The sequence below is a fragment of the Somniosus microcephalus genome, unplaced genomic scaffold, assembly GCF_052327205.1.
Source record: "Somniosus microcephalus isolate GS21.2 unplaced genomic scaffold, FLI_Smic_1.0 unresolved_chr1, whole genome shotgun sequence".
Lineage (NCBI taxonomy): Eukaryota > Metazoa > Chordata > Chondrichthyes > Squaliformes > Somniosidae > Somniosus > Somniosus microcephalus.
In genome coordinates this window covers 24,399,840-24,424,378 of record NW_028225179.1, presented here as the reverse complement: position 1 = coordinate 24,424,378, position 24,539 = coordinate 24,399,840, and the positions used below count along the sequence as shown (strand labels likewise).

The 24,539-nt window shown below is 49.3% G+C and overlaps 1 protein-coding gene across 1 annotated transcript in view; it reads right to left on the bottom strand.

Moving 5' to 3' along the window:
• The window catches only part of LOC147094288 (uncharacterized), a 71,527-nt gene extending 47,216 nt beyond the window's left edge, over window positions 1–24,311 (bottom strand). Inside the window, exons 1-2 of the mRNA XM_085974218.1 lie at window positions 24,262–24,311; window positions 21,531–22,951 (exon numbers count right to left, since the gene is read on the bottom strand). Coding sequence (XP_085830344.1) covers window positions 21,531–22,951; window positions 24,262–24,311 — 1,471 coding nt within the window. The remainder of the gene's footprint in view (window positions 1–21,530; window positions 22,952–24,261) is intronic.
• Window positions 24,312–24,539: the final 228 nt, after the last annotated feature.

The window sequence follows — 24,539 nt, the reverse complement described above, 5'->3', positions numbered from 1 at the left end:
AGAAGCGGAGTCGGGAGATGCTGTGGGTGAGCATGCTGCACGGTTTCTAAAGTTGAAGAACGGTCTCCGGCCCGAATGAGTTCCAGCGGCCCCGCCTGTGCTTCGTCTGGTGGCAGCTGTGAGGCTTTGTTTCGGTGATGGGATCGGGTTTGTGTGCTGCCATTTTGGTGGAGGAAAGACAGACTGTTCCTATCTATAGTCTGGTGCTTGAACAGCCATAAGATGGGAAAAGAGAACGGGATACAAGTGAAAAAGGAAAAAAGGAAAATAAAAGACAAAACAAGGTATATCGGCAAGGAATAACCAATGTCTTGATGGCTGGGTCCTGTGAGTGATAACAGCAAGAAGAAGGAAATTTGAGTACTCGTTTTCCTCTTTTACGGGATTTGAGAAAGTGGTCGGCTTCTTTTCTGTGGAAAGGTTGAAGGCTGTGGATAAGGATTATGACATTATATGGTTGGATAACATCAAGTGAAGACCAGGAGTTATTAGAGTGCCAATAGGACTGGCGTTGAACTGGTATTACTTGTTTTTTGAAGAAGTTTCGGGTTCTGGTTAAAAATAGTTTACTTGAAGTCTTAAGTGATTTTTTGATGTGGTTGTAGGACTTTGTATATTGTGGTGTTATTTAGTGTTAAAGCCTTCCTTAATCGAATGAACGAACGCTCTAGTGAACGCACGCATGCAGATACAAATATATGCACGCACACACGCATACACAATGGAACTTACGTTCGACCGAATGAAGGGCCCTCGCTCCCCAGGACGGGGGTCACTCGGTGAGTGTGAGGCCTGCTGGACGGATGAACAAACGCACGCATGCACACAGGTAGACAAATGATACGCACACATACACAGTGGAACTTACGTTCAGCCGAATGAAGGGCCCGCTCTCCAGGACGGGGGTCGCTCGGTGAGTGTGAGGCCTGCCGGACGGATGAACGAACGCACGCATGCACACAGGTAGACAAATGATATGCACGCATACACAATGGAACTTACGTTCGACTGAATGAAGGGCCCTTGCTCCCCAGGATGAAGGCCTGCTTGGTGAGCACGAAGCCTGCCGGACGGATGAACGAACACACGCATGCACACAGATAGAAATGGCACACATGTACACGGTCATGCACAATGGAACTTACGCTTGAGCGAACGAACGTACGAATGGAGGAATGAATGATTGAACGATGCCAGTTGGACTGGTGTGTACGGATTCTTGGTTTATTAAATAGTTGCAGTTTGTACTGTAAATATTATTGATTTACCTGTAAAATTTATTGTTGTATTTATATTGTTGACCATAATTGGTCAATGAATGCAATGGATTGACTATGTAACTGATGAGTTGTGTAAGTACTGTTGTACTTGAATGTTAAAATTTTAAAAAGGACAACAGGTTATACCAAGCAAAAATGAAGAGTTACTAGATTGCCAGTAGGACTGGGATGTATTGTTTTTTACTACGGGTACCTGTATTGTTGACATTGGTTTTGCCTGGAAAAATTTATTATTGTATTTGTACTGTTAATCTAAAAGCTGTTTTTTTTTAAGGCTTAGCCTTATTGTGGTTAATGAATGTAATGGATTTATCATGTAATTGATGAGCTGTAACAAGTACTACCAGATTTAAATAAAAGAGAAAAAATGAACCCCGGGATCCCTGATAGCCAGCCAGGAATCTTGTGCTGCTGCTGTGCCAGAAGAGAAGAGAGAGGAGAGGACAGGACAGGTGAGGTCTCTCTCTCTCTCTGTGTCCAGGAGGAGAGACCACATCTGTTGCTGCTGCAGCTACTATTGGGGTGCCAGAGGAGAGGAGAGGAGAGACCAGGAGACCAGACCAGAGCTAACAACAAAGGGAAGCCATTCCATCACTGTTTCCCCAACTGGTCTCCATTACAGGAGAGGGAGAGAGGTGAGAAAAACGAACATCCTACATCTGTTCAGAAGGAGGGAGAGCCATTGGAAAACTTCTACAGGTGGGTGTTTCATGGTGCACTCTCATAAAGACTTTGTATTTAAGTGGGGGGGAGGAAAGAAGAAGGAGAAGAAAACATCTAGGGGTGTGTGTGAGTGTGTGTGGCTCTTGTAAAAACTAGGCCACACACACCACTAGCAAACACCCTGTGGTAAACCACTGTTATAGTTATCACTGTATATTGTTCTCACTGTTCTCACTGTCACATCACTACACGAGGTCGCCTCTTGTCGCACTGTTATACCTGGGCTGACCACCTCCGACTCCGCCCATTACCTGCCCAGGTATAAAGGTAGCTGACTGGCTAGTATTCCTCCCTGTTGGATCGGATCACCCACGAGGGTGGGCTCTGTTATTTAGCCAATAAAAACCTTCAGTTACGTTCTTAACTCGTCGCCTTTTATTGGACTAATTGATAGGCATATCAATTTTATTGGCTAAATTTTAAAGATGTCTGATAATGAACAGCAACAGCAAGGAGCTCACCCAGCAGCACAGCAACAGCAGCCTCCAGACAACGGGCCACACCAGCCGGCTTGGCTGCAAGCCTTGAAACCACCATACCTGGATCTAAACCCACAGGCACCAAACTCAGCCAACGACTTCAAACACTGGCTGGACTGCTTCGAATCGTACCTGGAGGAAGCCGTCGTCCCTCAGAGATCCAAACTAAGAGTCCTGAAAGCCCAAGCGAGCCCGAGAGTATATACACTCATCCAGGACATGACTACGTACGACGACGCCATCAACCTACTGAAACAGCAGTACCGGAGCCCGGTAAACTACATGTACACTAGGCATCTCTTAAGATCTCGCCAGCAACAGCCAGGAGAATCGATAGCTGAATTTTCACGAGCGCTGAGACAACTCGGCAGGAACTGTGACTTTAAAGCGGTGACGGCTACTGCGAACATGGAAGACAATGTCCGCGACGCCTTGGTGAGAGGCCTACGTTCCGACTACACACGGCAAAGACTGCTTGAAGCTAAGGACATAGACCTGGACAAGGCCGAAGCCCTCGCCCTCACCCTAGAGGCCACCCAGCAAGACCAGGAAGCGTTTGCCAGGTACTATTCGCGACCCTGGGACTCGGGCCCGACCCCCACCCCACCACCCTTCACAGCGCTGCCCCCGGGACCTACCTCAGCGTCTGCATCACGGATCCGACCGGGCCCGCTAGCCCCGGTACCGGCCCCGACATCAGGCAACCCCGATCGGGCCGCTGGCTGCTTCTTTTGCGGCCAGGAGAAGCATCCGAGGTCGCGCTGCCCAGCCAAAAACTCGACCTGCAAAACCTGCCTCAAGAAAGGCCACTTCTCCAAGGCCTGCAGAAGCAAATCCTCAGAAGCCAGCAGTGCCTCATGCGAACCCTGGGGGCGGCCATCTTTGTGCGGGGCAGCCGAAGCCTGCAGAGCCTCATGGGAAAACCAGGGGCGGCCATCTTTGTGCGGGGCAGCCGAAGCCTGCAGAGCCTCATGGGAAAACCAGGGGCGGCCATCTTTGTGCGGGGCAGCCGAAGCCTGCAGAGCCTCATGGGAACAGCAGGGGCGGCCATCTTTGTGCGGGGCAAACGATTTAAACAGAGCCTCATGTGAACTACGGGGGCCGCCATCTTCGCCGCCATCTTGTCATGACAACGACGCGCTCATCTACACCCTAGCTTCCGTGACCCTGGATCAGGCCCGCCCGCACCACCTGGCCAGCTCAATGATGGACATCAAAGTCAACGGCCACGCCACGACCTGCCTGTTCGACAGCGGAAGCACGGAGAGCTTCATCCACCCAGACACGGTGAGCCACTACTCCCTCCCCGTCCTGCCAACGCGCAGCCGCATCTCGATGGCATCGAGGTCGCACGCCACAGACATCAGCGGCTACTGTGTCGTGACATTGTCGGTTAAAGGGACAGAGTATAAAAATTTTAAACTCCTCGTACTCCCCCAGCTGTGCGCTGCCGTCATACTAGGGCTGGACTTCCAATCCCACCTCCAAAGTGTAACCCTAGCATACGGTGGACCCCTCCCCCCACTCACAGTCGACAACCAGTGAAAGTTAAACCGCCCACCGCGTAACACCTGCAGCCTATCCACCCTCAAGGTACCGCCACCTTCCCTGTTCGCTAACCTCACCCCCGACTGCAAACCTGTCGCTACTAAGAGCAGGCGGTACAGCGCTGGGGACAGAGCCTTCATTAGCTCTGAGGTGCAGCGACTCCTGAAAGAGGGCATTATTGAGGGGAGCAGCAGCCCCTGGCGTGCCCAGGTGGTGGTAGTCAAGACCGGCGACAAAAATCGCCTGGTTATCGACTACAGCCAGACCATAAACAGATACACCCAGCTGGACGCATACCCCCTCCCCCGCATATCGGACATGGTCAATGAGATTGCACAATACCGCGTATTCTCGACCATCGACCTCAAGTCGGCCTACCACCAACTCCCCATCAGCCCGGAGGACAGCCAGTACACCGCCTTCGAGGCGAATGGCCGCCTCTACCAATTCCTTAGGGTCCCCTTTGGTGTCACCAACGGGGTCTCGGTTTTCCAACGGGAGATGGACCGGATGGTTGACCAGAACGGACTACAGGCCACTTTCCCCTATCTCGATAACGTCACCATCTGCGGCCGCAACCGGCAGGACCATGACGTGAATCTGGAGAAATTCCTCCGTACGGCCCAACGGCTGAACCTCACCTACAATAAGGAGAAATGCGTGTTTAACACAGCGCGCCTTGCCATCCTTGGCTGTGTAGTAGAGAACGGAGTCATCGGCCCCGACCCCGAAAGAATGCGCCCCCTCATGGAGCTACCCCTCCCCCACTGTCCAAAAGCACTTAGGAGAACCCTGGGGCTTTTCGCCTACTATGCCCAATGGGTACCCAATTATGCGGACAAAGCCAGACCCCTCCTGAAAACCACATCCTTCCCCCTCACGGAAGAGGCGTGCGCGGCCTTCTCCCTCATTAAGGGAGACATAGCCAAGGCCACAATGCACGCAGTGGATGAGTCAATCCCCTTCCAAGTGGAGAGCGATGCATCCGACTTCGCCCTAGCCGCTACCCTTAACCAGGAGGGTAGGCCGGTAGCCTTCTTCTCAAGGACCCTACAGGGCCCCGAGACCCGACACTCGTCGGTCGAGAAGGAAGCCCAGGCAATTGTGGAGGCAGTACGGCGCTGGAGGCACTACTTGGCAGGCAAACGATTTACCCTCCTCACCGACCAACGCTCGGTTGCCTTCATGTTTAATAACAAGCTGAGGGGCAAGATCAAGAACGACAAAATCTTGAGGTGGAGAATCGAGCTTTCCACCTATGATTATGAGATCTTGTACCGGCCCGGTAAACTGAACGACCCCCCTGATGCTCTTTCACGCATTACATGCGCCAGCGCGCAAAGTGATAGACTTCAGACCCTCCACAATGACCTCTGCCACCCCGGAGTCACCAGACTCTACCATTTCATTAAGGCCCGCAACCTGCCATACTCCATCGAGGAGGTCAGGACCATGACCAGGAACTGCCAGATCTGTGCTGAGTGCAAACCGCACTTCTATAAGCCGGACAGAGCAAGCCTGATCAAGGCCACCCGCCCCTTCGAGCGTCTGAGCATCGACTTCAAGGGGCCCCTACCGTCATCCGACCGTAATGTGTACTTCCTCAACATCGTTGATGAGTACTCCCGTTTCCCCTTTGCCTTCCCCTGCCCAGACATGACCAGTAACACGGTCATTAAATGCCTGAACAAACTCTTCGCCTTGTTCGGGTTCCCAAACTATATACATAGTGACCGGGGCGCCTCCTTCATGAGCGAGGAACTCCGTCAGTTCCTATTGGAGAGGGGTATTGCAGCAAGCAGGACCACCAGCTACAACCCCCGAGGGAACGGCCAGGTGGAAAGAGAGAACGCGACGGTATGGAAGGCCACCCTCTTAGCCTTAAAGTCTAAGGGCCTCCCAACCTCCCGCTGGCAAGAGGTCCTCCCGATTGCGCTGCACTCCATCCGGTCACTACTTTGCACTGCCATTAACACCACCCCCCATGCTCGAATGTTTGTCTTCCCCAGGAAGTCGACTACGGGAACCACCCTACCAACCTGGCTGACCTCTCCGGGACCCGTCTTGCTGCGAAAGCACGTGAGGGCCCATAAAACGGACCCCCTGGTCGAGAAGGTGAACCTCCTGCACGCCAACCCCCAGTACGCCTATGTGGCTTACCCAGACGGACGGGAGGACACTGTCTCCTTACGAGACCTCGCACCCTCACCCCCCCTCCCAACCCCCCGAGTCCAGCCGAGGTAGACGGCATGCCGGAACCCCACGAGCCTTTGCCGACTACGCAGACACCAGCTTTAACACCGGATAATGTAACACCGCCGCTGCGACGATCGGAGAGGCTAACGAAGCCTCCGGACAGACTGACATACCAGAGCTGGTAATACACTTCACCCCGCCGGACTCTAATCTAAACAAGGGGTGAATGTGGTAAACCACTGTTATAGTTATCACTGTATATTGTTCTCACTGTTCTCACTGTCACATCACTACACGAGGTCGCCTCTTGTCGCACTGTTATACCTGGGCTGACCACCTCCGACTCCGCCCATTACCTGCCCAGGTATAAAGGTAGCTGACTGGCTAGTATTCCTCCCTGTTGGATCGGATCACCCACGAGGGTGGGCTCTGTTATTTAGCCAATAAAAACCTTCAGTTACGTTCTTAACTCGTCGCCTTTTATTGGACTAATTGATAGGCATATCACACCCCTCCCTATTGCTTGGCCTGGGACAGCTGGAGCTGCCCAGGCAAAGTCATCATTTAATTATCACATTGTTAAGACCTGGTGGTGGACTGAGCCTGGGCATCTCCAGCTTTATTTTCCCAGGTGAAGACATCTTCTCCCCCACAAGACCATCAATAGAGACTTATTTTTCAGAGAGTGCACCCCTGCGAGCACCCACCCACCATCTTGAGTGGAGACCCAGCCCCTGCGGCCTCCCTCCTTCCCACCCCCCTTTCTCTCTCTCTTTGCCTCTCTCTTTGTCTCTCTCTAAAGAGGCACCTCATATCCATTAATTGCCCGTTGAGCAGAGGAGAGAAGGCCCCTCTCCCAATTTAATCAACAAGGGGAGAGGTGTGCCTTCACTTTTAAAGCTCCCGCTGCTCAGGGAAAACAACCACTGAGGCCATTAACATCACCAGGCCTGTGACTTGGGTGGGTGTAGCCCTTTATAATAAGCACCCCACGATGGCGACCACATCATCGCTGGTGATGGGGCCAGCAAGATCATACACAAGTGTGGCAGCCATGGCCACGGCTGCTCCCGCTGCTTCTGCTGCCCCGTCACCATTCCGCCTCATCACTAAAAAACACAGGGTGAAGAGCTACACTCACCCCAACATGACTATCGAGGCATGCGTGAAGGCCATGGCTGGGGTTGTCGGCCCTTCAGCCATCGCCGCCGCCTCGAAAATGTATGGCAAGGCGGTGTTCTTCCTGGCATTGGAGTGGGCGGTGTCCCTGGCTGTAATCAATGGGCTCACCATGGGCGGCACCTTCCTGCTGGTGGATCCTCTCGAGGCCACCGCGCAAAGGATCCTCTTGTCAAACGTCCCGCCCTTTGTTTTGGCTGAGCTCCTCCTCCCCCCACCTACGTCAACTGGGGGAGTTGAGGTCGGGGATCACACCCATCCCGCTCGGATGCAGGGAGGCCAGCCTCCGGCATGTCTTCTCCTTCCAGCACCAGCTTTTTGTTCAGCTGGCCCGGGAGGAGGACACCGAGGGCGCTTTTATCATGTGCCACGAGGAGGCTGCCCACCGCGTCTTTTCGACGTCGGACAGTGTGCAGTGCCATGCCTGTAAGGAGGTGGGGCACGTATGAAAGTACTGCCCTGCCTCCAAGGCCCTAGACAGATGGTCGGATCTGGTGCTGCTCGTCGGCTCCGTACATGCCACTGTCAAATCCATGGGCGGGATGAGGGCGCGGGGCCACGGGAGCAGCGTCGGATCAACAAGTTCCTCGCTGGGCTGCTGAGGGAGTGGCAGTCGAATAGCGGCCGCTCTCCCTCCTCCCGTTAGGTTGAGGTTGCACTATGCTCTTGTCATGAAGATATCCATAGCCAGCCTCAACATCAACGGCAGCAGAGATGCGCGCCGTAGATTTAATAACTTCTCGGTCCTCCGGGACGGGAGGTATGCGGTGTGCTTCCTGCAAGAAACCCACACCGTTCCGGAGGACGAGGCCATGTGGCTCCTGGAGTGGCAAGGAGGGGTCAGCATGAGTCACCTCTCCAACTATTCCAGCGGGGTGGCTATCTTGCTGGCCCTGCATTTTAGGCTGGTTATCTTGTTGGTCAAGGAGCACGTGCCGGGCCGCTTGCGTCAGGTCACTGCAGCCGGTGCGCAGCAAGTGTGCTTCTTTGAAGAGGTGTCCGCTCTTCTGGGCTCCATCAACGTCGGCGAGTGCGTCATCCTCGGGGGAGATTTTAATTGCACCCTCGAGGCGAGGGACCGTTCGGGTCCCCCGCACAGCCTGGTGTTGGTGGAGAAGTTGAGGGACCTGGTCGGGTCCTTCGACTTGGTGGACATCTGGCGAAATCTCCATCCTGACTCCAGCACCTTCACTTACGTGAGGTCTGGAGGAGGAAGGTCCAGAATTGACCGCCTTTACATTTCCCGGGCGTACGTCTCCTGCGTCCCAGCGGGATCCCTGATAGCCAGCCAGGAATCTTGTGCTCAACGGGCAATTGATGGATATGAGATGCCTCTTTAGAGAGAGAGACAAAGAGAGAGGCCTAGTTTTTACAAGAGCCACACACACTCACACACACCCCTAGATGTTCTCTTCTCCTTCTTCTTTCCTCGCCCCCACTTAAATACAAAGTCTTTATCAGAGTGCACCATGAAACACCCACCTGTAGAAGTTTTCCAACGGCTCTCCCACCTTCTGAACAGATGTAGGATGTTCGTTTTTCTCACCTCTCTCCCTCTCCTGTAATGGAGACCATTTGGGGAAACAGTGATGGAATGGCTTCCCTTTGTTGTTAGCTCTGGTCTGGTCTCCTGGTCTCTCCTCTCGTCTGGCACCCCAATAGTAGCTGCAGCAGCAACAGATGTGGTCTCTCCTCCTGGACAGAGAGAGAGAGACCTCACCTGTCCTGTCCTCTCCTCTCCTCTCTTCTCTTCTGGCACAGCAGCAGCACAAGATTCCTGGCTGGCTATCAGGGATCCCGAGGTTCATTTTTTCTCTTTTATTTAAATCTGGTAGTACTTGTTACAACTCATCAATTACATGATAAATCCATTACATTCATTAACCACAATAAGGCTAAGCCTTAAAAAACAGCTTTAAGATTAACAGTACAAATACAATAATACATTTTTCCAGACAAAACCAATGTCAACAATACAGGTACCAGTAGTAAAAAACAATACATACCAGTCCTACTGGCAATCTAGTAACTCGTTATTTTTGCTTGTTATAACCTGTTGTCCTTTTTAAAATGTTAACATTCAAGTACAACAGTACTTATACAACTCATCAGTTACATAGTAAATCCATTACATTCATTGACCAATTATGGTCAACAATATAAATACAACAATAAATTTTACAGGTAAATCAATAATATTTACAGTACAAACTGCAACTATTTAATAAACCAAGAATCCGTACACACCAGTCCAACTGGCATCGTTCAATCATTCATTCCTCCATTCGTCCGTTCGTTCGCTCAAGCGAAAGTTCCATTGTGCATGACCGTGTACATGTGTGCCATTTCTGTCTGTGTGCATGCGTGCGTTCGTTCATCCGTCCGGCAGTCTTCACGCTCACCAAGCGGGCCTTCATCCTGGGGAACGAGGGCCCTTCATTCGATCGAACGTAAGTTCCATTGTGTATGCGTGCGTATCATTTGTCTACCTGTTCACTAGAGCATTCGTTCATTCGATTAAGGAAGGCTTTAACACTAAATAACACCACAATATACAAAGTCCTACAACCATATCAAAAAATCACTTAAGACTTCAAGTAAACTACTTTTAACCAGAACCTGAAACTTCTTCAAAAAACAAGTAATACCAGTTCAACGCCAGCCCTATTGCCACTCTAATAACTCCTGGTCTTCACTTGATGTTATCCAACCATATAATGTCATAATCCTTATCCACAGTCTTCAACCTTTCCACAGAAAAGAAGCCGACCACTTTCTCAAATCCCGTAAAAGAGGAAAACGAGTACTCAAATTTCCTTCTTCTTGCTGTAATCACTCACAGGACCCAGCCATCAAGACATTGGTTATTCCTTGCCGATATACCTTGTTTTGTCTTTTATTTTCCTTTTTTCCTTTTTCACTTGTATCCCGTTCTCTTTTCCCATCTTATGGCTGTTCAAGCACCAGACTATAGATAGGAACAGTCTGTCTTTCCTCCACCAAAATGGCAGTGCACAAACCCGATCCCATCACCGAAACAAAGCCTCACAGCTGCCACCAGACGAAGCACAGGCGGGGCCGCTGGAACTCATTCGGGCCGGAGACCGTTCTTCAACTTTAGAAACCGTGCAGCATGCTCACCCACAGCATCTCCCGACTCCGCTTCTGTCGACCAGCCGCTCCGCCCTGGGCCCCCCGCCTGGGGTCCTCCATGCTGGGCCTTCCGCCTGGGGTCCTCCATGCTGGGCCCACCGCCTGGGACCCTCCGTGCTGGCCCTCCCGCCTTGGGTCCTCCGTGCTGGGCCACCCACCTGGGGTCCTCCATGCTGGGCCCCCCACCTGGGGTCCTCCGTGCTGGGCCTCCTGCCTGGGACACTCTCCTCTGGGTCTTCCACCCTGGGCCTTCTGCACTGGGTCCTCCGCACTGACATTCCCCGTGAGCAGCCGGGGTGTGGAGCAGCCCGTTCACACAGCACCGAGCAGGGCTGAGCTGCTGAGAATCTCGCAGCCTCCCCTGGGGTTCATTAACCCGCTCCCTGAGCTCTCTCACCTGATGTGTCAGCGGCAGCTGCCAAGGTCTGCGCATGCTCAGCTCACACTGCCCGGGTGATTGACGGGAGCTTCCGACCAATAGGGAGCGAGCGGGGCGGGGCTGGAGGAGCGAGCCGGCGGCGGGTCCTCCAACCAATCGGGGAGCCTGAGAGGCAGGACTAGCGCCGGCTGATTGTCTGATCCGCAGGGCAGCGAGTTTCTCCAGTCCCTTGTTCAGGGCCCGGGGCCCGGGGAGGCTGTGGGCCTTTATTCCCCGCATTGGACACAAGGCTCTTTGTCTCACAACACACTGGCTCAGGTTTAAATAGAGACTTTTTAAATTCATCAATAAAAGCAGATAAATCTCGTGGAACAAAATATTTAATATTTGGGAGTAAAAATACTGTTATTTTTCCTCTGTGGAATTTGTTAATTTCAGACAATAACAACTACTTGTATTTATAGAACGTATTTAAGGTAGTAAAATGTCCCAACGTGCTTCACGGGAGCGTTACAAAACAAAATTTGACACCAGGTACAAACCAAGCACATTCCCATAAGGAGGAAAGGTGGGGCGTCCAAAGCTCAAGCTCCCTGGATGACAAAGGATGTAGACGTTAGAATAAAACAGAAAAAGGATGTTTACGACAAATGTCAGGTACAGAATACAGTCAAAAACCAGGAGAATACAGAGAGTGGGGGGGAAATTGAAAAAGGATATATGAAAGAAAGACTTGCATTTATATAGCGCCTTTCACGACCACCAGACATCTCAAAGCTCTTTACAGCCAATGAAGTACTTCTGAAGTGGAGTCATTGTTGTAATGTGGGAAACACGGCAGCCAATTTGTGCTCAGCAAGCTCCCACAAACAGCATTGTGATAATAACCAGGTAATCTGTTTTTGTTATGTTGGTTGAGGGATAAATATTGTCCAGGACACCGGGGATAACTCCCCTACTCTTCTTCAAAAGAGTGCCATGGGATCTTTTACATCCACCTGAGAGCAGACGGGGCCTCAGTTTAAAGTCTCATCAGAAACAGTGCAGCACTCCCTCAGCACTGCACTGGAGTGTCAGCCTAGCTTTATGTGCTCAAGTCCCTGGAGTGGGACTTGAACCCACAACCTTCTGACTCAGAGAGCAAGTGTGCTACCCACTTTTTTTTTATGATACTTTATTGAACATTAAGAACATTTACAACATCGTGATCATTTCATTGTATGATACAAATCAATTCCACCGCCCTGCACAGCCATTCCGCCATCACATTTTAACATCAAAACCTGAAGTTTAATTTGTCACCTGTAACATATATTAATCGATTGTACTTTAAAAATTGGTTGTAAAATACTGTCCTTAAATTCCTTTCTGAATAAAACATCCACAGAGCCTTATAATGGTCTTTTAGCTTATATTTAAATTAAAATACTCTTTTAGATTGGTTCTCCTCCCCTTAAAAAACAGAGCATTCCTTCTTTGCACAATCACGAATCTAGCCAAATTGAACATTAAATTAATTGCCACTCCGCTAGACTCTGGCAGACTCTCCTGCAATCCCCATCTCAAAATTGAGTCCCACGGGATTCCCATTCTCGCTGTTCGGTCCCCACCCAGCAAAAAAGCTTCACACAACTGTCGAACATAGTACTTAAAGTCATTTAACTGTGGACATAACACCAGTAAATGGGACAGAGTCTCATCCTGTGTCCTACACATTGGGCAAGTTGCCGCCTCCACTCGTCCAATCTTGCACAAGACCGTCATGGTAAAAATCCAGTTATGAGCCAATTTGAAATCCAGTTCAACCCATTCTGGGCATTTAAAATTCGCCCACACTCCCTTCCAAATCCTGTTGAAGTCCAGCTGTGGGTATATACTCTGCCAAAACTCCTGACCAGCAGGTGTCTTGAATCTCCATTCTCTGAATACCTCATAGAAATCTCGAGTATTACAGATGTCAAATTGAACTAACTCTCCCCCTTTCTCCAGTACAAAGCTTGGAAAAGCAGGACGCATTTTACTTCCTTTGGAGATTTCCGCATTTATTTCTTCCATCCAATCCTGTGGCATTGCCCTCACAATCTTCTCATACATGATTCCTATTGCTTTTCCTTCTACCTCCTGATCCTCCTCCCACACCATGTCCCTCACTATCGCTTCCGGCAACCAACCTGGAATCACCTCGTATAATACATCTTTCACCGATATAATCCCAGCTTTTATAAAAGCTTGATTAAATAAAACCTCTCCTTCGATGTTGACCCACCTGTTCAAAAATAAGGGCTGTTCTAAAAATTCCTCAGCCCCCTTGGGCATAAACTGCACACTTTTTAAAAATTGAGCCCAAGTCTCTACAACCCCCTTATAGAACCTAGGGAGAAGCTTAATCGATTTCAAAAACATATTATTGTATTCCACATACAATATCCCCTGCCCTCCTATCCCACTTTGTTTTAAAAAATGCTCAAAACAACTCTTCCAAAAACTTGAATTTGACTTCTGAAGAAATCTCTTCACCCATTTGATTCTAAAGGATTTTTTCTTCAAATCAATATCTGGGAAGTTGAGTCCTCCCTGATTTCTCCGTCCAATTATGGTATTGTAAGCCACCAAGGCTGGTTTCCCTTCCCATAAAAACCTCACACAAGCCTCTCAGATGGACTTTTCTGCCCACTCAGGAATATCCTCCACCGTCAATAAGTACCATAGCTTAGATAGCAGGAGAGCAGACACCACTGTTGCTCTTCCTTGCACTTTCAACCACCTTCTTTCCCATCTTCCCAAAATCTTTTTAATTTTCATAACCTTCGGTTCCCAATATAATCGATCCACTTCTTCCCTGTCTTTCTTGCACCCATATGCACCCCCAGAACTTCCAAAACCTCCACCACCTTAAAGGGACATTCCCCCAACCATTCCCCCCTACCCCTCCCTGCAACCAGGCATTGGGACTTACTATAATTCACTCTGGCTCCTGAGCTCTACAATATTCCTCCACTACCTCCATAGCTTTCCTCACTGACTCCCCATTTCTCAATGTTAAGGTTGTGTCATCTGCATATTGGTGTATCACCGGCACCAGCCCGGAACTGGGTACCACAATCCCAACTACACCTTGTTTCTTTCGCATCATGTAACCTAATGGTTCTGCTACCAATGTGTACAGCAGTGGGAATAGGGGACAACCCTGTCTCACTGATCTCTGTATTGGAAAATACTTAGATAAAAAACCATTACATTTAACACAGCTAAATATGTTTGAATAAAAAATCCTTATCCGCTGAATGAAATTTTCCTTGAAACCAAATGCTTCCAAAACCTTCAATAAAAACTCATGACAGACCCTATCAAAGGCCTTCTCTTGATCTATCTTTAATACATAAGCCTCCCTCCCACTCTCTTCCATGAGCTTTATCGCATCTCGGATTGAGACCACAGCGTCTGCGATGTCCCGGCCTATGACTCCATAGGACTGAGAGGGCCAAACTATCTCCGGTAACACCTCCTTCAAACGATTTGCCATAACCCTCGCCAAGATCTTATAATCCGCATTTAATAGTGTGATGGGCCTCCAATTCTTCAGATCCTGTCTATCCCCTTTATTTTTATAAGCTAAGCTTATGATACCTCTCCTCATAGATGGGGCCAGGCTTCCCTCAATTTTAATTTCCTTAAAAACTTCTAAGAGCAATGGACTTAAAATCTCAAAAAATTCCTTATAAAATTCTGCACTTAGTCCATCGGACCCTGGGCTTTTCCCCCCCTTCATTCCACTTATTGCTATTTTTATTTCCGCTAATCCTACTTCTTTATCACACATGCTTCTCTCATCCTCCTTTAAACCCTTTTCAATAAAAGCTGTAACCTTCTCCATCTCCAAATTGGAAATGTCTTCTTTTGTATATAGCTCTTGATAAAAGCTGCTAGCCGCCTCCAAAATCTCCTCACTTTCATGAATGATCTTCTCCCCAACCTTCAACTCCTCAATTAACGATAATCTCTGTCGCAGCTTCTCTTGCTCTAGAAAATATCTAGTGCATCTTTCGCCCACCAATGCATCTCTCGCCTTTGCATGGAGAATGGCCCCCTTGCATTTTTCAGCTTGCAATAATTCCCACTCTTCCTTTAGCACCTGGAACTTAGTCTCTGCTCCCTTATCCCCTCTGTCAACTGCTTTACAGACATCCGTAAACCTTTTGTTTATATTCTCTTTTCGATGCCGGTTAGCTGCCGCCCTCTTTTTCCCATAACGTACCGAAAAAACCTTTACCTCATATTTGAAATTATCCCACCAAACTCTTCTTTCTTTCAAGAACAGAAGTTCCTTCCAAGCATTCCTTATTATATTTATAATCCCTTCTTTATAAGCACTTTCATTCAGGTATTGATTGTTTAAAATCCACACCCCTGAACCGATCTTAACTCTGCTGTTCCTAATTCTAAGAACCAAAGCCGAGTGATCGCTAAAAAATACTTTTTTATAATAAATCTCCATCACCTCTGAACTTAACCCTTCCCGCATTAACACAAAATCTATTTGGCTCTGTTTTAAAACATCACCCACCCAACCTGCTCTGGAGAACTCCCTTTTTATGGGGTTCCGGTCCCTCCATAAGTCTCTCAAATTTAAATTTGCCATCATTTTTATAATCATCCCTCTGGAGTTATCCTCTTTAAAGGTCATCTGGGCTGAAATGTCCATCCAAGATAAAAATACATTAAAATCCCCCACTATACAAGGATTTTCCACCTCTGCCACTTCAGTGAATAACCCCCGAAAAAACTCGCGATGCTTGCAATGGTCGTTCGGTGCATAGATATTAAAAAGATCACAATTAAATCCCTCCAATTTTACCCTTAGCCGTAAAAACCTCCCCTCAGTGTCCTTGTCCACCAAGGCAACGTTCTCTTCAATGGACGGACTCACCAAAACAGCCACCCCTCTACGGTTATTGTTTGCACAACTTGCAAACACCTCTCCCTTCCAAACCTTCTGAACTCTTTCGAGAATATCCTCATCCCAAAAGGTTTCTTGCAGACACAACAAGTCCATGCCTTTAAAACCCTGCAACAACTGCTGTAAATTCTTCTCACCCCTCAGTCCGTTCACATTGATCGAGACCAATGTAACCATGGCTCCAAAGAAGGGAAGTATGCCCAATAATCTCCCCATCATTTAATCTCTGGCTCTTCCCTCCTCTCATGCTCCTTCTCAACTTTTCGGGCAGCTGTTGCTTTTTCCTGTAGCCTCCGGCTCTTTTTCCCCTCCTGTTTGACCCCTCCCTGCTGTTTCAGGCTCTTCCTTGCCTTAAGTTTGGACCCAGGAGCTGCCCTTTCTCCCTCCTTCTGCCCCTCACTAACCTTTCCCTTTCCACATGATGCCACCCCATCCCCGACTTCCATGTCTCTGTCCCCCTGTGCCTGCTCCCCATCAGATACATAATCCTGCTCCCCGTCAGATACTTCATCTCCCATAGAGTCTTCCTGCTATCGCAGTTTCTCCCACTGTGCCGCCCCCTTCGACCACATCTCTACCTCTGACCCTTGCACCTTGTTCCCTCACTCCATGGGACAATGGCACACCTAAATTGTTCCCTTCTGATGTCTCTATCTCGCCGATCCCATTCTGCTGTCCCTTTAAGGCTCCTGCCTCTTGCACCCTCTCCCCGCCCTGCCTCCTCCCGCTCACCAAAATATCCGACTCCCTGCCTCTCCCCGGAGCACTCACTTCCACCACACACCCCGCTCCTGCCTCCTCTCCCCCCGCAGACACCAGACTCCCCAGGGGGAGCCGAACTGCACTAAGGCTCGAGTCTGCACTCGACCCTTGCTGCCCGCTCCTGTCTTTGTTCCCCTCCATAGCACTCGCCGTGGTTTCTGCCAACTCCATCTCGATCTCCGCCAACCTCTGCCTCGTCCTGTGCTCCTTTTTCCTTCATTTTACCGGCTGTGTCCTCCGACTGCACCGCACCTCCGGCCGTTCCACACTCCTCTCCTGCTCCTTCTCCCATCTCCTCATCACACATTTTGCTCCCTTCTGCCACACACTCACAGCAGGTGGGGCCTTTACAACACACCCCACAGCTCTCCGTCTTGCAGCTCTGCGCGATATGTCCCGACTCACCGCAATTGTAACAATACAAATCTGGACAGTTTCTTACGAGATGGTCATGTCCCAGACAATAGTAACACACCTTTACTTGGTTATCGTGCAGCACACGATAGTACTGCACTCCTTTCAGTGTCTCGAACTTCATACTGTAAGGCAAAGACCTCACCCCCTCTGGGAACTGCACCTTTACATACCGGGTTCCGTCTGCTACCCGTGTTCCCGGATAGTACCTCCTCTTTATTTCGGAACAGATTTTAATGTCCCACGACTCCAACTTTTTGCTCAGCACTTCGTCCTCGATGTACACAGGCAAGTTCAAAAATGAAACCACCACCTCCTCTGAATATAGCAGAGTCACCTCCAAAAATTTCTCCCCAACTTTCAGACTGAGCAGCAGTTTTTCCACCTCCTCACGGCCACTGACCGTCACCTCAAATCCCACATTTGGTTTTGGTCGGCAGGCAAAACAGCTTCCCTCACCACAGTCCTCATGAACCGCCTGGATTATATCCCAGGCTCGAATCTTCTTATCTTCACATTGCACCACCACCGTATTTTCTTTACCAAACCTCCTGAGGTCCCGGCCCAAATCTTTGGGTCTTTTTTTCCCCCTTCCCACCACAGTTTCTTCCCTAATAAAATTCCTCTCGGGAATATTGTCCTCTGAGGGGCCCGGCCCTCCAGACCCCTCAGCAGCCATCTGGCTGTTTTTTGTGGGCCAAAAAGGCCCTAAAACCTGAAAACAACCCAAAACCCTCCACCAACTTTTTACAAAACTTCCTCCAACACCCAGCTGCAATTAGGCACCAGTCACACCTGGCTCACTCCTAGCCCCTCCCACCTAGAGAGTGCTACCCACTGAGCCACAGCTGGCACAAGGGAGAGAATACAAGAAAAGATTAGTGGGTAATGTAAAAGGGAACCCAAAAATCTTTTATAAACATCTGAAAAGTAAAAGGATAGTTAAAGGAATGGTGGGGCCGATTAGGGACCAAATAGGAGCTCATCATACGGAGGCAGAGGGCGTGGCTGAGGTACTGAATGAGTACTTAGCATCTGTCTTCACAAAAGAAGAGGATGAAGTTAATGTCACAGTAGAGGAGGGGGGAGTAGAGAAATTGGATAAAAATGGATAGAAAGGAGGTGCTAAATAGGTTGTCATCACTCAAAGTTAACAAGTCACCCAGTCCAGGCGGATGCAGCCTAGATTGCAGAGGGAAGCTAGGGTGGAGATAGCAGAAGCTCCGACCACAATCTTTCAATCTCCCTCAGATATATGGGAGTGGTGCCAGATGACTGGAGGATTGCAAATGTTACACCCTGTTTAAAAAAAGGGAAGAGGGATAAACCTGGTAACTACAGGCCAATCAGTCTAATGTCAGTGGTGTAGGTGGGCATCCTTTACCTGGTTCACGGCAATTTACCTTTGCCACTGCACTGTGACCAATTCCAATCAGCGGTTTCGAATCGTTAAACCCCCCCCCCCCCCAGTTCTGACTGGAGGAACTTATAATTAATGATATATTAAAAACGGACAAATGGTCTGGATGCAAGAAAGTCAAATTTTATTAAAACTAAAGAAACTACACCACACCATCAAAGTAATCACGGTAAAATTGCTTAACAGGGGAAGGCAGACGGCAAAAACGAGGGATAAATGGCTACAATGTTAATCTTACAATCTTAGCAACATTTCCCTTAAATTACCACCCCTTTACTTCTCACTAGATTGTCTTGCTAGTGGGTCAAAGCCTTGATCACCTGCAGTCCAAAGAGTAAAAGAGACAAAAAAGGGGCAGAGAACTTCCTGGGCTTAATCTTTATACCCTGAGAGTCCCTGCTGTTTTCGCACCGAAAAGGTCCGTGCGTAATTTTGCACCGAAAAGTCCGAATACACAAGAGAAGGGCTTTTAACTTCCTCCATTCATACATGGAGACATCACGTAGTAGAGTCAACTTCAGTGAATGGATGTGTGTTAACAACCCATTGTGCTTGCCGTCCGATGATTGGTTGATTCAAACGGGCTACTCCCCAGTGTAAACAAGCAGCTTATAGGTTACCGGACCCACCCAATACCACAGAGTGACTGACAGCTCGGGCTCCATTTAAACTTACTACAGGGCAGCGCTGAGCTTTTCATATGCTAACAGCCTGTCTGTCCTTTTCCGCTGCCTTTTAAAATTCTGTTTCCATGAGGTCTGTTCAGCCATTTTTATGCCCTGGGCAATTTAAACAGTCCAAAACTCAAGAGTACATCTTTTAATAAAATGTACAATCTTCAAGTGTGCGATTTTCACAAAGTTCTTTGATTCCAGTGTCCAAGTGCTGCCTAGCTTACGAGCTTTTTAACGCAGCCTTTTCCGGTTCTGGGTATGTTTTAAAACATTGTCCAACCCAGAGACAATTTAAATCACACAAGTCTTCATCCATGATGTGGATTAATATTTCCCGATCTTCGGGGGCTGAGGGGATTTTGCGACCCCTACAGTGGTAGGTGAACGACTAGAGACCATTGTCAAGGACAAAATTAATTCTCACTTGGAGAAGCATGGATTAATAAGGGGCAGCCAGTATGGATTTGTTAAAGGTAAATCGTGTCTGATTAACCTGATTGAGTTCTCGGATGAAGTAACAGAGGGTTGATGAAGGTAGTGCAGCAGATGTTGTATATATGGACTTTCAAAAGGCATTTGATAAAATACCACATAAGAGACTTACTCTGAAAATAGAAGCAGAGGGAATTAAAGGGCTGATGGTAATTTGGGTATATAATTGGCTAAGGGAGAGGAGGCAGTGAGCAGTGCTGAGGGATGTTTTTCTGACTGGAGGGAAGTATGCAGTGGGCTCCCCCAGGGGTCGGGATTAGGACCATTGCTTTTCTTGTTATATATAACTGACCTGGACTTGGGTATAGGTGAACAATTTCAAAGTTTACGGATGATACTATTTACTATGTTGCCAAGTTTTGTGAGTGTAGTAGTAGCAGACTTCAGAAGGACAGAGACAGACTGTGAAATGAGCAGACACAAGGCAGATGACATTAAATGAGGATGTGTGAAGTGATGCACTTTGGGAGAAACAACAGGGAGAGGCCGTATAATCTAAATGGGACTAGTTTGAGGGGGTGCAAGAGCAGAGGGACCTGGGGGCCCATATTCACAAGTCTTTGAAAGTGCCACGGCAAGTTGGTGAGGCGGTTCAGAAAGTGTGTGGGATACTTGGCTTTGTAAATAGGGCCATTGAATACAAAAACAAGGAAGTTACACTAAACCTTCACTAATCACTAGTTAGGAACATAGGACAGGAGGAGGCCATTCAGCCCCTCGAGCCTGTTCCACCATTCAATGAGATCATGGCTGATCTGTGACCTAACTCCATACACCCGCCTTTGGCCCATATCCCTTAATACCTTTGGGTAACAAAAACCTATCAATCTCAGATTGAAAATTAACAATTGATCGAGCATCAATTGCTGTTTGCGGAAGAGAGTTCCAAACCTCTACCACCCTTTGTGTGTAGAAGTGTTTCCTAATTTCACTCCTGAAAGGTCTGGCTCTAATTTTTAGACTCTGTCCCCAGTCCTAGAATCCCCAACCAGCGGAAATAGTTTCTCTCTATCTACCCTATCTGTTCCCCTTAATATCCTGAAAACTTCGATCAGATCACCCCTTAACTTTCTAAATTCCAGGGAATACAACCCTAATTTGTGTAATCCCTCCTCGTAACTTAACCCTTGAAGTCCAGGTATCATTCTGGTAAACCTACGCTGCACTCCCTCCAAGGCCAATATATCCTTCCTAAGGTGTGGTGCCCAGAACTGCTCACAGTGCGCCAGGTGTGGTCTAACCAGGGCTTTGTACAGCTGCAGGGTTTTGGCCTCAGCTGGAGTCTTGTGTACAGTTCTGGGCACCACACTTTAGGAAGGATGTCAAGGCCTTGGAGAGGGTGCAGAGGAGGTTGACCAGGATGGTACCAGGGATGAGGGACTTCAGTTATGTGGAGAGACTGGAGAAGCTGGGATTGTTCCCCTTAGAGCAGAGAAGGTTAAGAGGAGACCTAATAGAGGTGTTCAAAATGATGAGGGGTTTTGATCGAGCAAGTAGAGAGAAACTGTTCACTCTGGCAAGTGGGTCGGTAACCAAAGGTCACAGATTTAAAATAGTTACTAAAAGAACTATAAGTGAAATGAGGAGAATTGTTTTCACACAGAGGGTTGTTCAGATCTGGAACGCACCATCTGAAAGGATGCTGGAATCAGGTTCCACAGGAACTTTCAAACAGTAATTGGACGAGTCCTTGAAGAGGACTAGTTTGCAGAGTTCTGGGGCTAAAGCTGGGGTGTGGGGCTAAATTGGACAGCTCTTTCAAAGACATGATGGGCACAGACACGATGGGCCAAATCACCTCCTTCTGTGCTGTTAGATTCTATGATCGCTGTGAAGTCGCTGGTGTCCCTTAAGGATGTTAGAGCTTTTAAAGCTCTTCCCACAGTCAGAACATTTAAAGGGCCTCTCGTCAGTGTGAACTCGCTGATGTACCAGCAGGTTGGATGACTGAGTGAATCCCTTCCCACACACGGAGCAGGTGAACGGTCTCTCCCCAGTGTGAACTCGCTGATGTCCCAGCAGGTTGGATGACCGAGCAAATCCCTTCCCACACACGGAGCAGGTGAACGGCCTCTCCCCAGTGTGTAGGTGTTGGTGTTGCTTGAGCTCCCTGGAGCTTTTAAAACTCTTCCCACACTCAGAACATTTAAAGGGCCTCTCGTCAGTGTGAACTCGCTGGTGTCCCTTCAGCTTCCCCGAGCTTTTAAAGCTCTTCCCACAGTCAGAACATTTAAAGGGCCTCTCGTCAGTGTGAACTCGCTGGTGTCCCTTCAGCGTCCCAGAGCTTTTAAAGCTCTTCCCACAGTCAGAACATTGAAAGGGCCTCTCGTCAGTGTGAACTCGCTGGTGTACCAGCAGGTTGGAGGGCCGAGCGAATCCCTTCCCACACACGGAGCAGGTGAACAGCCTCTCCCCAGTGTGTAAGTGTTGGTGTTGCTTGAGCTCCCCGGAGCTTTTAAAACTCTTCCCACACTCAGAACATTGAAAGGGTCTCTCCCCAGTGTGAACTCGCTGGTGTACCAGCAGGCTGGAGGGCCGAGCGAATCCCTTCGCACACACAGAGCAGGTGAACAGCCTCTCCCCAGTGTGTAAGTGTTCATGTTGCTTAAGCTCCCCGGAGTTTTTAAAGCTCATCCCACAGTCAGAACATTTAAAGGGCCTCTCATCAGTGTGAACTCGCTGATGGGTCAGCAGCTTGGATGACTGAGTGAATCCCTTCCCACACACAGAGCAGGTGAACGGCCTCTCCCCAGTGTGTAGGTGTTGGTGTAGCTTGAGCTCCCCGGACCTTTTAAAGCTCATCCTACAGTCAGAACATTTAAAGGGTCTCTCCCCAGTGTGAACTCGCTGATGTACCAGCAGGTGGCATGAATGAATGAATCCCTTCCCACACACGGAGCAGGTGAACGGCCTCTCCCCAGTGTGTAGGAGCCAGTGTCCCTTCAGCTCCTGGGGGCTTGTAAAGCTCTTCCCACAGTCAGAACATTGAAATGGTCTCTCATCAGTGTGAACAAGCTGGTGACCCTTCAGATACTGAGCGCTTTTAAAGCTCTTCCCACAGTCAGAACATTGAAATGGTCTCTCCTCAGTGTGAACTCGCTGGTGTGTTTGCAGGTGGGATGAACAAACAAATCCCTTTCCACACACGGAGCAGGTGAACAGACTGTCCCTGGTGTGACTGCGCCATTGAACTTCCAATGCAGACGGGGAACTGAATCCCTTCCCGCCGTCCCCACCTTTACCCGGTTTCACCCCGGTGTGACGGTGCACGTGTCTCACCAGGTCAGGCGATTGGCTGAATCCGAGTCCACACACCGAACACGTGTGCGGTTTGTCTGCGTTGCGATCCCTGCTCTCTCCTTCCATGTGCAAAGGCTGATGATATTCAGGTCCTGATGAATCCAGCGACTCTGTCAGATCTTGACGTGATGTTTGGTCTGAGCTTCCCGCCCGTAACTGCTCCACTTCTATAACCCTGTAAATTGAGATCAGAAAAGGATCAGAGGCAAACTGTTGTTTAATTTTCCCCTTTCCGAACCTAGGGGCAGTGAAGCTGATTTTCAGGCCCCAGCTGCTGCACAGGTAGGTTGAAAGGATCAGCAGTAATGGCGGCTGTAATACCCACAAGTCCGCTCGCTCCAGGAACCACTCTGTTGACTCTGAGTCCCGCGCATGTGCTCATGGCCCCTGCGCTCTCCCTCCTGCTCTACAATCGCCCGTCCCGATCGGTCCGCAACACGCATGCTCAGCACACAAAACCCTGCGGTTGGAACATCGGGCGTGCATGTGGAGCTGCAACATCTGGTACGTGTGAGCGGCTCAGGTGGGGGTGAGTCGGTGTTTCCCCTCAGCCGCCAGGGAGGTGCGCATGCGCAGGACGACCCAACATTCTTCCCGTCAGCAATCACTCCCTCGTTTCTTTAATAAAAACAGAAAATGCTGGAAATACTCAGCAGGTCAGGCAGCATCTGTGGAGAGAGAAACAGAGTTAACGTTTCAGGTCGATGACCATTCGTCAGAACTGCTTGCTCTTTAGTGTCAGCCAGTGGCTCAGTGGGCAGCACTCGCGCCTCTGAGTCAGAAAGTTGTGGGTTCATAGTCCCACTCCGGAGACTTGAGCACAAAAATACAGGCTGACACTCCAGTGCAGTGCGGCACTGTCGGAGGGGCCGTCTTTCAGATGAGATGTTAAATTGAGGCCCTGTTTTCTCTCTCAGGTGGATGTAAAAGATCCCATGGCATTATTTCAGGAAAGAAAGACTTGCATTTATATAGTGCCACCAGATATCCTAAAGTGCTTTACAGCCAATGAAGTACTACAATGAAGTAGTCACTGTTGTAATGTAGGAAAGAGCAGGGGAATTATCCCCAGTGTCCGAGCCAATGTTTATCCCTCAATCAACATAAAAAATGATAGATTATCTGGTCATTATCACATTGCTGTTTGTGGGAGCTTGCTGTGCGCTAACTGACTGCCGCATTTCCTACATTACAACAGTGACTACACTGCAAAAGTACTTCATTGGCTGTAAAGCACTTTGGGACGTCCGGTGCTGGAGAAAGGCGCTATATAAATGCAAGTCTTTCTTTCTTCACTGCTCTCACCAGCGACCTCTTCTGGCGGTTGGATGATTGACAGATTGGAGCCCGCGCATGCGCACAGGGAGCGGCGGTTTGGGCCGAGTCCGGCACAGCGACCCCTCCCGGTCACCGAGGGTAATGACGGCGCATGCCCAGAGGAGACCAAATCCCCCTCCCCCACTCGGAGCTGCGCCTGCGCACTCGGATCCTGCCGGACGGAGTCGGCGCGGGGCCATTCCGGGGAAAGGCCTTGGTGTCGGTTCCAGAGTCGCGATCGGTGACGCGAAGTTAGTTTTCTCCGC